The following is a 17,393-nucleotide window of genomic DNA, read 5'->3' as shown; positions in this document are numbered from 1 at the left end:
TACGAGGTTGAAATGAAGTTGAGAGCTGTTTTTAATCTTACGATGTTAATCTGGACATGAGAAAAAAGCTGGTATGCTAAATGTAAAAATCAGGTGTCTTATTATAAGATCTGATAAATATTATCTAAGTTAATTTAGCTACCTTAGTTCATTTGAATCTACACTAGGAAAGATGGAAATGGCAAGCAGTTTTGATGGTATAGGTGGATTCGCCTCTGAGGGCTGAATGAAGAACACACATATATGAATACTGGAAAAATCTATTTAAACTTCTTTCTCTTGCTTTGTTCAGTGAACATTCATTGTAGCAGATCCTGTACTATCAGAATTTTTGTATTTTTTTGCAAAATATGTTTCCCTGGAAAACTGTGTCCCATTTCAACAGAATTAGAAATTTTGGAGAAAAATTTATTAAAATTTGATTGATTTGAATTTTATATGAAAGTAATGCTTCTTTTATGCAGCATTACTAGAAAATGAAGTTTTCCTGTCTAAGTACTAACGGTTGAAGATCATTTCTTTTTGAACCTCACCCGAGGACATGCTTTTATTAATTTTAGAGAGAAAGGAAGGGGGAGAGAGAGACATCGATGTGAGAGTGAAACATCCATCAGTTGCCTCCCACATGTGGCCCGACTGCGGATGGTACTCGCAACCTGGATATGCGCCCTAACCAGGAATTGAACCCTTGACCTTTTGGTGTAAGGAATAACACTCCAACCAACTGAACCACATGGGCCAGGGCTAAAGATTATTTTTATCCAAGGTTACTGAGGCATGTATATATATTTTTCCTTCTTGAAAGCCTTTAAAAATTCTTTATGAGGAGCGTGACATCAGAATGATGGTTGAATAGGGGGTCTCTAGCTCACATCCCCCACCCCTTTCCCACAAAAAAATAGTCTGGCAATCATCCATGGGCAAAGTGTCTTTGATGGAACTTTAAAATCCAAGTAGGAGGTTATGAAACCCCTGTAAAGCCCAAGGCCAGGAGAGCCACTTTGGAATGCAGGCCCGTGCCCTGGTGGCAGGCTCGTGAATGCAGTCCTGGTTACAAACCAAAAGTAGCTCTGTCCCTCAGTGGATACAGTACAGCGCTGCTTAGCTGAAGTTTTATACCAGCTCCATCTTCCAAGAGATGTGGAAGGAGCCATCCCTATGGGTGTTCTCAGGAATAGTCCCAGTGGCCTTGGATTCAACTGTGGATCTGGAAGCAGTTCTGAGACCTGGCACCAGTTCTAGACCACCCCTTCTACAGTAGTCTAGAGTCATTCCTGCCAAGCAGGGACCAGCAACACAGGTTTGTGCCCCTGGGAAGCAGGACTGTCGACATCAGTCCTGGCTGTGGACTCTGGAGCTGTCCTATGATTCAGTTCCAGCCCTGCTCTGCCATGGTGCAGGGAAAATCCTGCTCACACAGAACCAGCAAGAGACATGCCTGTCTGTGCCCCTAGTAACAGGCCAGCTAACCTCAACCTAACTGGTTCTGGAGGCAGCCTTGTCACCTGTCTTTAGTCCTGCTCTACCATGGTCAGAAGGCAGACTTGCCCACCCAAGGACCTGCGAGAGCCATATCCACCAGCACGCCCAGTAACAGAACTGTTGATCTTGGACAAGGCAGTGGATCTGGAAGCAGCCCAGTGATCCAGCTACAGCCCTGCTCTATAACAGGCATGGAGGCATGCCCTGGGACCTACCCAGGATACAGTGGGGGCCACACATGTGTACACCCCTGGTAATAGCTCTGCCATCTGCAGACTTGATTACAGACCCAGAAGTGATACCATGATATGGCTCTGGCCCTGCTAGACTATGGTCCTGGAGGCAGTCTCATCCACCTGCAGATCCAGCAGGAACTATGCCCGCCCATATCCCTGGTAACAGGCTTGCCAATCATGTACCTACCTGTGGACCTAGCAGCAATCATGTGACTCATCTCAAGTCTCACTAAATTGTATTCTAAATGTCTTAGATCTTGTGTTAAGCTCTGGAGATGAAATAGACAAGCTCCTCTTGCTCCTGGTTGCTCTTGAGGAGCTCAAAATTAGTAGGAAATTATATATATATGTGTGTATATATATATATATATATGTATGTGTATGCATATACGTGTGTGTGTGCGCATCAATGTGTGTGTGTGTGTGTATGTCAAGAGCTAAGAATGATCAGTGAAAGAAAAGAAACTAAAGATATAGGATATAGGACAGAGAAGACTTGGATGGGAGAAGCTGAGAACAGAAATGACCAAGAAGAGACATTTACTCTTGGAAAAATGGAGGGTTTTTTCCTGAGACAAATAGTAACAAAAAAAGTTTGGTTGTAGATACAGGTATATTTGGAGGTGAAAAGAGAAAATTAAGGGTGATTGTTACAAAAGGGCTCTATATTGTATTCAAAACATAGATGGAATGAAGAAATTTCAAGGGAGAAGTTGGAGGTTTAGAGAATTGTTGTAGAAAACAGTGCCAGGGAATGGGAAACTCATGTGTCTGGGATGCTTGAAGGCCCAACTAAAGTGATAAACCAAAATTCCTAGTCATGCCAATGAGCATTACCATCAACAGTTTGGAAAATACAAATGGTATTTTGTATAGTAACTCAATTTTAAACATTGATAAAGTCATTATGACCAAACATGAGCTGGATACTTGTCTATTCTACAGGGATGGCTGATAAATACTTGCAATGTAGTTAGCAGAGTTCCTGGCACCTAATTAGGATCCAAATTTTTGTTAAAATGAAAAAAAAAAAATAGAACATAATAGAATTCAAAGTGCTGATTTAGAATGGAATTGAGGTGTTAGATCATTATATCTGGGATTTTTAGGAAAAAGTATAAAGAGGGTGTTTTATGAAAAAAAGCATGAAGCATTGAAAATCTAGAATTCTATTTTTCTTGTTAATTATATTGAAAAACAGGATTAGGAGGAGTAATCAAGAAGTAGAGAACATAAGGATTAGATGAAAGTTTTAATCCTAAATGTTCAGAGGGTATTATAAGGTCCCGAATGCAACTATGAGAGGTTGTTAATGAGGAAAAATATTTATGAAGGTGACTAGAACTGAAGGTCTGTATTTTACACAGCCTGAATTGCCTGGAAGTTGGGACTGCCCGGGATTTAGGATCCAAAGAAAAATTACGAAAAGGATAAGAACCCAGATGTGTGGCTAGAACAACAAAATCTGGGAAGAAGCATGGAGCAAGAGAGAGACAATAACCCTATTGCTGAGCATTGAGATGTTGAACACTAAATTTTTAAAAGAATAAATAACCACTTAAGTAGAGACATCTTAAGCAGCAGAAATTCAGATTTCAATTAAAAGGATAAAAAAAAGGAGTTAGTGACAGGACTTTTGTTTTCTTTATGAAATGGAATAAAAATTTTAGATTGTAGAGTAGAAACAGGAGAAGGGGAGAAGCCTAGAGAAGGGCAAAAGTTAATATGTCTTCTTGTCCCCTCGCTCACCCCCACATCCCTGAGATATGTCAGTCTGCCCCGTGCCTCCATGTCTCAGGGCTTATTTTGTTGGCCAATTCATTTTGTTCATTTGATTCCACAAATAAATGAGATCATGTGATATTTGTCTTTCTGTGACTGGCTTATTTCACTGAGCATAATACTCTCCAGGTCCCTCCATGCTGTCTCAAAGGGTAAGGGATCCTCCTTTTGTACAGCTGCATAGTATTCCATGGCTTTTTTATTCATTCAACTACTAAGAGCTGATAGACACAGGCAGTAGTGTGGTGAAGGCCGGCGGTGGGGTAGGTAGGGGCTGGGTAGATTGGGGTAAAGGGGGGAAATAGGGGACATCTGTAATACTATCAACAACAAGTATATATATATATATTAAAATAAATAAAAAATTTAGATTAGAAATGAAAAAAACAACAACAAAGTTAATATGGATGGAAAAGACAGTCTGGAATATATATGACCCATAGGGACTTTTACCTTGTGCAGTTACTGCAAAGCTTAGGAAAGAAAGTGACAATAAAGCTTTATTAATGAAACCAAATTTCTTCCATGTTTTCAAATGAACTTTAGTCAAAGTTATTTTGTTGCCCAGATGACATGAAAATATCATAGTGAGGTGTCATGGGCAGAAAATCTTTACCTCCTACAATACAGACTGCTCTTTCTTCAATATATGACTAGGACTGAACCTGGAAATTCCTCAGAAATTCCCAATTCTTCTGTATTTAGATATTAAAAACAATACCTGTATATCCTATTTTCTGCAGGAATCACTTACCTCCATATACACATTCTGGGGTGAAGGAGATGTCATCCAGGGCAATAAAGATGTGTTCGTTTCCACTCAAATCAGCTTCAAATGCCACCTTAAATGGACTGTTACTGGAGAGATGTACATATCCATATATCCAACCAGGTCTTTTATTGCCAATCACTGACCACACTGGGATGTTTAGTCCAGATTCCTCAATGGTATACACCTAATAATGGGTGGGGGGAAAAACACTCTTTTTGGTTTGGATATTAGAGAAAAAAACACTCTTTTTGGTTTGGATATTAGAAGAATACTTGGGCATCTTTTACCCAAGGCAGTCGAATCTTCTCAATGTGAATGGAAACCACTTTCGAATTGTTTTTGCTTGTTTCTATGATGTTTAAGAACAAAGGAGGCATGGAGAGTACTCTACACTGACTTGATGGTTTCAGGTTTTTGACATGTGGGGACTAATTTCATTTCTGTATAATGTACCCTGTCAGCTGCTGCATATTAAAATATGATTAGTCCTTTCTTTTAATTGGCCACATGATAAATCCATCATCTCAAAGCCATAGCTTAGTGATTCAAAGGACAAACTTGGAGCCAGACTGCCTGCAATTGAATCCTGACTCTGCTTTTCATGGGCATCCAGGTTGCTAATGAAAGAATGGAGCTCAGCAATGTGACAGCTCAGTACCTTGACTATAATATTTTCTATATGTGCATACCGTGCTGATAAAGTGAACCTATGGATGTTATATTTTCTGTCATTAATTAGACCTTTGGTTTTGTCATGTTAGTTTCCGTGTATCAAATTGAACATGGTAAACACTATAACTTTTAAAGCACCTGAAGAGCTGGAGGTGGTATACAACTAGAATTCTCATTGCTAAAGAACATCACCCATGTTTGACTAAGGTTGTATCACTGGAGAAAAAAAAAAAAAATCTTCACTGTAAATGACCATGAGAAGTAATTTTAGAAACCAAAGTAATGTACAGAAAATATTTAACATTTTGACAGAAAATCTTCCTGAATTAATTAATGTGAATATTCAGGATGTTTTAAAGTTCAAGGACTAACAGATTCAACAACAACAAAAAAGAAATAGAAATAAGTTAGCTTTGAAACCAACCACTGTGCCAAGTTCTGATCATTTTTTAAAACAGTAAAAACATTCCAAAAAAAACCCACAAAAAACCACCGACGAAAAACTGTCATTTATAGTTCTCTCTTAAAAAAAAAAAAAAAAATCTGTATTTAAACAACAGAAAAGGTAAAGCTCAAATGACATTTTTTTATATTCTTTCTTACTGAATGTTTATAGATATCAGTTCCCTAGATGCTATGTGTGAGTGTATCTATTCTGTTTACGCTTCATTTTATTCTCTGCTTTCGGAGTTTTAAAGCTTCAATCAATCCTGCATGCTCTTGCCAAATTTCATTTTCTTTCATTGTCCTTTTACTCTACTTCCCAAAACCTCACATGACATTCCCTGACTGCTCCCCATACACCCCATCATGAGCATTAACTCTCCAATAGATGTCAACCTATCTTATCTCATTTTTTCACCCTAGTATAGTTCAAATAAATTCTGCTGCACTTCACTAACTATGTAATTGCAATGAAACTGACAAGATCATGGTATGTTTCAATGGTAACGTGTATTTATAATACCACCAATGTATTAAATTGAACAACTGTATGTGATGTCAAGTGTTTCTGCAGTCACAATGGACAATGGAAAAATTAGGAGGGTCATTTAAGATGGTCCCTTCATCATAATGATGGTCAAAGAGAAACTCACCAAGGCTAAAATTATAGTATGTATGTCTTATCTTTCAATAGAAATAAAATTCATTGTCTTTACTAGTTATATGCTTGTGTATGTGTGTGTGTGACAGAGATAACTTTCAGGAAAAGGTATTTTGTTTTTTTTTTAAAAAACCAAATTTTTAAACATCTATTTGAAAAAGCAAAATGGCGAATATCCTTGAAAAGTAATTAATTATAATTTTATTTGTTTCTAATTTCATATTTTATTATACACATTACTGGAAGACAATTTATCCTGCAACAATAACTTATTGTTTGAAGCAGTTTTCTAAAAATCAACTGCTAGATGAATAATTTGGCTACTTCTGTTTTTGAAATTTTAAATTTTGGTTGAACAAATACTCATTAATAGAGTAATAGTCAAAATTATATATTACAAAATACTTGTTTATTGTGAATTTTTAATAAAATAATATAGGTTCAAAGAATATATAAAATGAAGTTTACATGTTTTAATATATTTATATTATATGCAAGGATGATATACTCAAAGGAACTGCTCATACTTTATGGCAGGGAAAATTTGAGGAAAAGTTGCTAAATCAAAAAAATATAGATAGAATAAAATGTTACCAAAATACATATTATCCTATTAAGTTTAAGTTAAATTTTTGAGGAAGCAACTCCTCAGCACTTAAATGAACATATGTTTGGATAAAAACATTCAAAAACAGGTATAATGACAGTTTTGTTTACCCCTTTCGTATTTGGATGCCTTTTATGTTTTCGTCTGCTCTAATAGTTGTGTCTAGGATTTCCAGTACTATGTTGAAAAACAGTAGTGAAAGTGGATATCCTGGTCTTGTTCCTGTTCTTAGGGGAAATGGTTTTAATTTTTTCCCATTGAGTATGATGTTGGCTGTAGGTTTGTCATATATGGCCTTTATTATGTTGAGGTAGGACCCCTCTATTCTCACTTTGCTGAGAGTTTTTATCAAAAATGGGCATTGGAATTTATCGTTTTTTTCTGCATCTATTGATATGATCATGTGATTTTTATCTTTCAATTTGTTTATATGATGTAACACATTTATTGATTTGTGAATATTGTACCAGCCTTGCATCCCTGGAATAAATCCACTTGGTCATGGTGTATGTTCTTTTTAATATATTGTTGGATCCAATTTGCCAATATTTTGTCGAGGATTTTAGCATCTATGTTCATCAGGGATATTGTCCTGTAATTCTCTTTCTTTGTAGTATCTTTATCTGGTTTTGGAATTAGGCTAATGCTGGCCTTGTAAAAAGAGTTTGTAAGTGTTCCTTCCTCTTGGAGTTTTTGAAATAGTTTGAGGAGGATAGGTGTTAATTCTTCTTTGGATGTTTGGTAAAAGTCCCCTGTAAAGCCATCCTGGCCAGGGCTTTTGTGTGCTGGGAGCCCTTTGATTACTGTTTCAACTTCATAAGCAGTTATCGGTCTATATTTATTGGCCTGTCATTATTTGCAGATGACATGATATTGTACACAGAGAATCCTAAAGACTCCACCAGAAAACTACTAGATTTAATAAATGAATTCAGCAAGGTAGCAGGATATAATATTAACACCCAGAAATCGATGGCATTTTTATACACCAATAATGAACTCTCAGAAACAAAAACTAAAAAAACAATCCCATTTACCATTGCAACTAAAAAAATAAGATACCTAGGAATAAACTTAACCAAAGATGTAAGAGACCTTTACTCAGAAAACTACAGGACACTGAAAAAAGAAATAGAGGAAGATATAAACAAATGGAAAAATATACCATGTTCATGGATTAGAAGAATTAATATCATTAAAATGTCCATATTACCCAAAGCAATCTATAAATTCAATGCAATCCCTATTAAAATACCAACAGCATATTTCACAGAAATAGAAAAAACACTTCAAAAATTTATATGGAACCAAAAACACCCCAAATAGCCACGGCAATGTTGAGAAAGAAGAACAAAGTTGGGGGGATCACAATACAGATATCAAGTTACACTATGAAGCCACTGAAATCAAAACAGCTTGCTACTGGCACAAGAACAGACATATTGATCAGTGGAACAAAACAGAGAACCCAGAAATTGACCCATGCCATTATGGTCAATTAATATTTGACAAAGGAGGCAAGAACATACAGTGGAGTAAAGACAGTCTTTTCAATAAATGATGTTGGAAAAATTGGACAGATACATGCAAAAAAATAAAACTGGACCAACAACTTGCACCATACACAAAAGTAAATTCAAAATCAATAAAAGACTTAAATGTAAGGCATGAAACCATAAAAATCCTAGAGGAAAACATAGGCAGTAAAATCTCAGACATGTGTCATAGCAATATGTTTGCTGATACATCTCCTAGGGCAAGAGAAACAAAGGAGAAAATAAACAAATGGGACTGCATCAAAATAAAAAGCTTCTGTACAACAAAGGAAACCATCAACAAAACAAAAAGGGAGCTCACTGTATGGGAGAACATATTTGCAAATGACATATCAGAAAAAGGGTTAATATACAAAATATGTAAGGAACTCATACCACTTAACAAAAGGAAGACAAACAATCCAATTAAAAAATGGGCAATGGACATAAATATACACTTCTCCAAAGAGGACATACAGATAGCTAAGAGACATATGAAAAAATGCTCAACATTGCTAATCATCAGAGAGATGCAAATTAAAACCACAATGAAGTGTCACTTCACACCTGTCAGAATGGCTCCATCAACAAGTCAACAAACTACAAGTGCTGGTGAAGGTGTGGAGACAAGGACACCCTAGTACACTGCTGGTGGGAATGCAGACTGGTGCAGCCACTATGGAAAGCAGTATGGAGTTTCCTCAAAAGATTAAAAATTGACCTGCCATTTGACCTAGTGATCCCACTTCTAGGAATATATCCCAAGGAACTTCAAACACCAATAGCAAAGAACTTATGCACCCCTATGCTCATAGCAGCACAATTCACAATAGCTAAGATTTGGAAACAGCCCAAGTGCCCATCAGTAGATGAATGGATAAAAAGCTGTGGCACATTTACACCATGGAATACTATGCAGCTGTGAAGAGGAAGGTCCTTTTTGCCTGTGGCACAGTATGGAGGGAACTAGAGAGTACTATGCTAAGTAAAATAAGCCAGTCAGAGAAGGACAAGTACCAAATGATCTCACTTATATGTGGAATATAATAAACAAAATAAACTGATGAACAAAGTGGATCCAGTAACACAGAAGCTTGGAACAAATTGAGGGACCTCAGAGGGAAGGTGGGGATGGGGGTCTGGGTGGGGAGAGATTAATCAGGGAACTTGTATGTTTATGGGCCTAGCCCATGGACTTGGACATTGGTGTGGGGAGGGCCTAAAGGTGGGATAGATGTGGGGTGGAGGGGATCAGTGGGGTTAAAAGGGGGGCATCTGTAATGGTCTCAACAAAAAGAATAAAGAAACATTAAAACAATAAAAAATAAATAAATATACAATAAAGTTTCAAAAAATAAAATAAAAAATAAAAAACAAAAAAACCCCAAAAACAGGTATAAAGAGGTAATAGAAAATATGATTGTTAATGATAAAATTCAGAAAATTATAGATATTAGAGACCAGCTATTTCAATAATACTCATGTATCTAGATTGTCCAGGTAAAGAATTGAATAATCTTGATTAGTAGCTTTTGCTGAAGTTCTTCTATGTGGCTATTAAGAATCTCCAGGTGCTTGCAACATTGAAGGCACGCCACTGGTGGAAACTTAGAGTAGGTAACTTAGAGTTTCTGAATGGACATTTCTAGATATCAGAAACACTCATCCACTTTCGTATGTATTTAGCTCATTAAATTATTATATGAAATGCATCAACAAGAAGGAACTTGGCCACATGTACTCTCATCTCTTCTGCTAGGCATCTGTTCTTTAATCATCACTGATAGGGCAAAGCAATGAATTGAGCTATGCTAATCCCTAGCAGTGCATAGATTCTCATAGTTTCATTAGAAAACAATCAAATTTTATATAAGAAGACAGAAAAAATCAAAAGTAATGAACATGGAAATTTCCCTCAAAAAGAAGAGGTTAGAGGCTTTAAACTCATTTAGTAAAGGACATATATATTAACAATGTTGCTCACATTAATGAAAATTTAGCACATTCACACATATTATTTTACATGAACCTCACTACATGTGTGGATGTATGGTAAGACTATTGATTGTTCTCTACACATTTAAAATTAGAGATGGAGAGATTAAACAATTCATTACATGTGTACAGCACAGACTTCCAGTCTCCAGTAAGGCATGTAAGGACCCTGGAAACCATTATTCTGGCCCTCATGATAAGAAAAAAACTGAAAATCAACAACTTTTCTTAGGTCTATCAGACCAATTGAGATCACTGAGCAATTATGACCACTGCCCCCAAAACTGAAGAGATATGAGTGGATACTGAGAGTCACAACTTACCAGAACAGAAGCCCAGGATAGAAACTCCTGTAGGAACCAGTATTGGGTTAAGAAAAACCTGAACTATAATTGATCAATTTCTGGAGGCTCACTGTGGACAAGTTTGAAAGTTAAACATTTTTTAAAAAAATGTGTCTTTATTGATTTCAGAGAGAGGAAGGGAGAGGGAGTGAGAGAGACAGGAACATCAATGATGAGAGAGTCATTGATCGGCTGCCTTCAGCACGCCCCCTACAGGGGATCCAGCCTGCAGTCCAGGCATGTGCCCTGACGGGGAATTGAGCCTCGATCTCCTGGATCCTAGGTCAATGCTCAACTGCTGAGCCATGCTGACCTGGCGAAAGTAAAACGTTCTTGGGGGGAATCCCATACTTATGTGAATTTGACCACTAGGAGCCCTGCAAGGTTCTCACATTGAAAAACAGAGAAAAATCCCCTCAAACTTTTGGTAGGAAAAGGGGAAAAGAAAGCATTTTGAAATATACCCAGCACTGTATTCTTCTTAGCCAGACCTGCCCTCAAGCCAAATTGTTTAAAGACAGCTTCATTCATATGTGGAAGTTAATGAACAAAATAAACTGATGAATAAAATAGATTCAGAGACATAGAAGCATGGAATAGACTGAGGGATCTCAGAGGAAAAGTGGGGGTGGGGGCGAGTGGGGGGTGGGAGGAAGGAATTAACCTAAGAATTTATATGCATATACGCATAACCCATAGACAGAGACAATAGTGTGGTGAAGGCCTGGGGGGTGGGGGGCGGGGTGGAGGGAGTCAATGGGAGAAAGGAGGACATCTGTAATACTTTCAACAATAAAGATAAATCAAAATAAATAAATGAATGAATGAATGAATGAATGAATGAATGAATGAAAAAGAGAGCTTGATTTACTGGAGTTTATCAGAGCTTAACAAATTGGAGAAAGAAAAATACCCAACTCCAGCCTCTGATAGTTTTCCGTTTGGGGGAAGGGAAATAAGCAATTCCAACCACCCTTAGCCTTTCTGTCTTACCTAAGGAGAAGGAAAACAAAAACAAAACACCAAAAAAAACAAAACATAAGAGGCAATTGTGAAGGATACAGCCCAGGGTCACTAAAAGATTCAATAAAAGACGGACCTAATCATAGCCTATGGAAAGGTTTCCCTTATCCCACAGCTGACCAACACATAAGCAGAGCTTCTGTGTAATAACAGAAATGCAACTGAAGGAACAGAAATGGCAGATCTTATTTTGGAAGAAATATTTCTGGAAACCCAAAGACAATAGGGGAAAATATGGGCCCTGATATCTATAGTTACAACAAAGAGTAGACCCGGCCTAATCTCTAGCCAGATAAACAAAACCTCACACTAAAGGCCTAATTGCTTCTACTCCAATACTTCATGTCAGGCTGTCAAAAAATTACAAGGCATAGTAAAATACAAAAAAAAAAAAAATACTGTTTGAAGAGATGGAGCAAATATCAGAACCAGATTTAGATATGGCAGAAATATTGAGATCATCAGACAGGGAATTTAATATAAGTATGACTAATAAGCTAAGAGCTGTAATGGTAAAAGTGGAAAATTTGCAAGAATGGATTGATAACATTAACAGACAGTTGTAAACTCTAAGAAAGAATCAAAATAAAATGCTATAAACAATAAAACACTCTAACAGAAATGAAGCATGCCTTTAATGGGCATATCAATAGATTGGACACAGTAGAGGAAAGAATCGATGATCTTAAAAATATGTCCACAGAAACTTAATTTGAAATACAAAAGGAAAAAAAAAGACTGAAAAAATGAAGCAGAATATGCAAACACTGTGGGATAGTTACCGAAGTTGTCACATACCTATTGTGAATAGCAGCAGCAGAAGAAAGAACAGAAAAAATATTTAAAGTGATAATGAATGATACTTTTCTAAAATTAATAATAGACAATAAACCACAGATCCTGGAAGATCTGAGAACACCAAGCAGGATAAATATCAGACTTGTATTTACTGCAGAGAACCAGTTTGAATATTCTATGCCTAGGTGTAGATAGGAAACCAGAGGAATAAAACTCTTTACTTATAGAGGATCAATGATAAGAATTACATCAGACTTCTTCTCAGAAACCATGAAAACAAGAAAACAGTGAAATGAAATATTGAAAGTGCTGAAAGGAAAAAGAAAAACCAAAACCCTTCAACCTGGAAGTATGTATCCAGCAAAATTATCCAGCAAAATAAAAGAAAAATAAAGATTTCCTCAGACAAACGAAAATTGAAGATTTTTTTACCAGTGGACCTACCTTGAAAGTAAAGTTAAAAGAAGTTCTTCAGAAAGAAGGAAAGTTACAGCAGTCAGAAAATCAGATCTGCATAAAGAAGAGTGTTAGAGAAGGAATAGATGATAGTAAATGAAATCTTTTACTTATTTTAATTATTCTAATAAATAACAGTTTATTCAAAAGAATAATAGCAAGAATTTATTCAGTAATTTTAAGCTTATGGGTAAGTGAAATGAATGGCAGGCCGCATGTTATAAGAAACGGAAGGGAGGAACTGAGAATACTGTGTTATAAGGTACTTATACTACCCATGAAGGGGTATAGTGTCATTTGAAAGGGGACTTGGATTATTTATGAGTGCATATTGCAAAGTCATGAGCTAACAATAAATTAAGATTAAAATAAATATTATTGATATGCTAAGAGGGGGAAAAATAAATCATATAAAATGCTCAATTAAAACAAGGCCGCTGGATGGTGTGGCTCAGTGGTTGAGCACCGACCTATGATCTCGGTTCAACTCCCTGTCAGGGCACATGCCCAGGTTGCAGGCTCAATCCCCAGCAGGGGGCATGAAGGAGGCAGTCAATCAGTGACTCTCTCATCACTGATATTTCTATCTCTCTCTCCCTCTCCCTTCCTCTCTCTGAAATCAATAAACACACACACGTATATATTTATTTTTTTAAAAAAACAAGGCAAAAATGAGTAGGGACAAAAAAAGAGAAAAAGGTCAATAAATATAAAACAATAACACATATGCTACATTTTAATGCAACTACCAATAATCACTTTAATTGTGTTTTGTAACTACATCATTTAAAAGACAGAGATTGTTAGACTGGATTAAAAAACAAGACACAACTATATATTTTCTCTAAGAAACTCAAGTTATATATAAAGACATAAATAGATTAAAAGTAAAGGGATAGGGAAAGATATACCATGGTAATATTGATGAAAAGAAAGCTGGAAAAGCTATATTAATTTTGAGCAAGTAGACTTCAAGAACAGGAAAATTATTAGAGACAAAAGGATATCACATAATGAGAAAGTCTTCAGTCCTGTAAGATGACATAACACTCCTAAATGTGTATGCATCTAACAGCAGCATCAGATGAGGTAAAAACTGGTAGGACTTCAGGAGAAATAGATGAATCTACTCATGCAGTTGGAGACTTCAATATCTCTTTATCAATCAGTAATTGACAGATCAGGAGGCAACAAATTAGTAGCTGAACTTAATAGCATCCATCAACTGGATCTAATTCACATCTATAGACTACTTCACCCAGCAACAGCAGAATAGCCCTTCTTTCCAAACTCCCAGGAAATACTCAAGATTGACAACATCCTGGGTCATAAATGAGGCTGTAGCAAATTTAAAAGAATGGAAATCATACAACATATGCTCTCAGATTACAATATAATTTAATGAGAAACAATAACAGGAAGATAGCTGGAAAACTTCCAGCTGCTTGGAGAGTATACAACATATTTCTCAATAACACACGGGTAAAGAAGTCACAAGAAAACCGAAAGTATTTCAAACTAAATGAAAATGAAAATAAATCTTATCAAAACTTGTGGGGCAGTCCTTATAGAGAAGTTTTATAGAATTACATGCATATAGTAAAAAGTAAGAAAGATCTAAAATCAATAAGCTAAGCTGTTTCTTTGGAAAGAGAAATTGCTAAACTTCTAACCAGGTTACCCAAGGGAAAAAGAGAGAAGACACTAATATAATATTAGAAATGAAAGGGAAACCATCATGATTAATCTCCTGAAAGAATAATAAGGACCATTATTAACAACTCTTGGCCCACAAATTGGATAATCTAGATGAAACTACCAATTCCTTGAAAGTCACATTTACCAAAACTCAGACAAGAAGAATTAGAGAATCTAAATAAGACTATATTTATTAAAGAAATGAATCAATTATTAGTAACCTTCCAAAAAGAAAGAATCAGGCCCAATGGGTTCACTGGTGAATTCTAATAAACATTTAAGAAATAAATTATATCAATTCTCCACATCATAACCATAAAATAGAAGCAGAGGGAACCTTTTCAAATTCATTCTGTGAGGGCAGCTTTTCTCTAATATCAACTGCAGACAAAGGCATAATCAGAAAGGTAAACTACACATCAATATCTCCCATGAACATAGATGCCAAAATCTTTAAAATATTAGCAAACTGAATCCAACAATGTATGAAAACAATTATATACAACCAGAAGGGATTTATCCAAGATATGTTAGGTTGGTAAATATTATAAAATTGATTAACGGAATCTGTCATATCAGCAAGCTGTAGAAAAAATTATATAATTATATAGATACATAAAAAGCCTATGGCAAAATCCAAAACCCATCATGATAACAACTATTTGGAAATTTGGAATAGGAAGGGAGCTTCCTCAACTTGATAAAGAACATCTACAAAGAACTTACAGTTAACCTCATTTTTATGTTGGGAAAAAAGATACTTTTCTGCTAAGATCAGGAACAAGCAAGGATGTCTGCTCTCACTGTTTTTATTCAGCATTGTACTGGAAATCCTAGCTAATGCAATAAAAGAAGAAAAGGAAATAAAAATTATACTGATTGTGAAGAAGTAAAAATGCCTTTGCTTGCAAGTGACATGATTATCTACATAGAAAATCCAAAGAATCAACAACTCCTGAAATTAATAAACAATTTATAGCAAGGTTGCAAGGCACGAGGTTAATACACAAAAGTCAATTATTTTCTTGTATTCCAACAATGAACAATTGGATTTAAAATTAAAAATAGTATAATTTATATTAGCACTGAAAAAAGAAATATGTATATAAATGTAACCAAAAAGTACAAGATCTATATGAAGACCATTACAAAACTGATGGGGGGAAAAAGGAAAGATTCAAATAAATGGATGATATTCCATGAGGAAGACTCAATATTGTCAAGATGTAAGTTCTTCCCAACTTGATGTAAAGATTTCATTTAATTCCAGTCAAAATCACAACAAGCTATTTTGAGGCTATTGACAAACTCATTGTGAAGTTTATATGGTAAAGCAAAAGACTCAGAATAACCAACATACTATTGAATGATAAGAACAGAGAACTGACACTACCTGACTGCAGGACATTATGTAAAAGTTTCACTAATAAACACAGTGTGGTGCTGGTGAAAACAGACAAATTTATCCATGGGACTGAATACAGAGCCTGGACAGACCACATAAATACAGTTAAATGGTATTTAACAAAGGAAAAAAGACAATTAATTGAGGAAGGTTAGTTTTTTTCAACAGATGGTACTGGAACAACTAGACATCCACATGCAAAAAATGATTCTAAACACAAAGCTTCCAAATTTCATCAAAATTAATTCAAAATGGTTTATAGACGTAAAATTAAATCACAAAACTATAAAGCTTCTAGAAGGTACTGTAGGAGAAAACCTTGGTAATCACGTTTTCCCAATGATTTTTTATATACAAAACCAAAATCATGAGCCATGAATTTAAAAATTGGTAAATTGGATTTCATTGAAATTAAAAACTTCTGCTCTGTGAAAGACACTAATTTGAAAATGAAGAGACAATTTGGAAACTGTAACAGTGGAGAATTGTAATCCACCTCACCATTCTTTTGATTTTGTTTCTGTAAATGCTGACTCTGACTAATATGTAGCTTGTAGATAAACAGCATACTTATATAAGAATCCTAGGAACTAACTTCGGAAGATATAGACTCTGACCATCAGTCATTCCAGTTCATTCCAGTTCTAGGGGAAATGCTGACTTCCAACTGCAGACCCAGGACAATGTAGAACCAGGATGACAAACACCAGTATGACACACAACAAACCATCACTTAACCAGTTTCTAGGTCCTTATTGGGATGGACTGTGCTGGCCTGCACATAGAGAGCTTTTCAACCGCCCACCCCTTGATTTCTTTGTTCTGCTTTCCCTACTCCTCCGTATAAGAGCCTCTGCCTGCACTGCAGTATTGAGATGGGCTTTTCAGACAAGAGTCCCCATCTTCTCAGGTGACTGGCACTTGAATAAACATCTTTCCTTTTTCACCAGCATAAGTTCGGCTTTCATAGTAGCAGGCAGTAAAAACTTGGTTCCAGATACAAGACTGTAGAAAATATTTTAAAACACATATCTCATAGAGTGTTGTAATCCAAAACAAATAAGAACTTTTAAAGCTCAAAAATAAGAAAACAAATTACCCAATTTAAAAATGCCCAAAAGATCTGAACAGAACCTTAGTAAAGAAGTGATACGGATGGAAAATAAGCATACAATTAAATACTCAACATCATATGTCATCAGGGAAATGCAAATTAAAACACCTATGAGAAAGTCTAGAATTCAAATACTGAAAACATCATATGCTCAAGAGGAGCAGCAAGAACTCTATCATTACTGGTGGGAATACAAACGGGTACAGAGTTGAGAAAACAATTTTGCAGTTTCTTACAAAACTAAGTATACTCTTACCATATGATCTAGCAATTGTGCTCTTTGGTATTTATCCAAAGGAGTTGAAAACTTATATTACCTGCATGTGAATGTCTATAGCAACTTTACTTACAAGGCCAAAACTTGGAAGC

At 35.8% G+C, this 17,393-nt stretch overlaps 1 protein-coding gene across 1 annotated transcript in view; it reads right to left on the bottom strand.

The window, feature by feature from the left end:
- Positions 1 to 17,393, bottom strand: part of MALRD1 (MAM and LDL receptor class A domain containing 1) — a 543,727-nt gene that overhangs the window by 123,027 nt on the left and 403,307 nt on the right. The window contains 1 exon segment of the mRNA XM_087815868.1: positions 4,255 to 4,456. Within this exon segment, the coding sequence (XP_087671994.1) occupies positions 4,255 to 4,456 (202 nt within the window).

Source organism: Miniopterus natalensis, chromosome 1 (genome assembly GCF_054644295.1).
Source record: "Miniopterus natalensis isolate mMinNat1 chromosome 1, mMinNat1.hap1, whole genome shotgun sequence".
In the NCBI taxonomy this organism is placed as follows: domain Eukaryota; kingdom Metazoa; phylum Chordata; class Mammalia; order Chiroptera; family Miniopteridae; genus Miniopterus; species Miniopterus natalensis.
The sequence above is the reverse complement of the archived record's forward strand: the minus strand, read 5'-3'. Positions and strand labels throughout refer to the sequence as shown.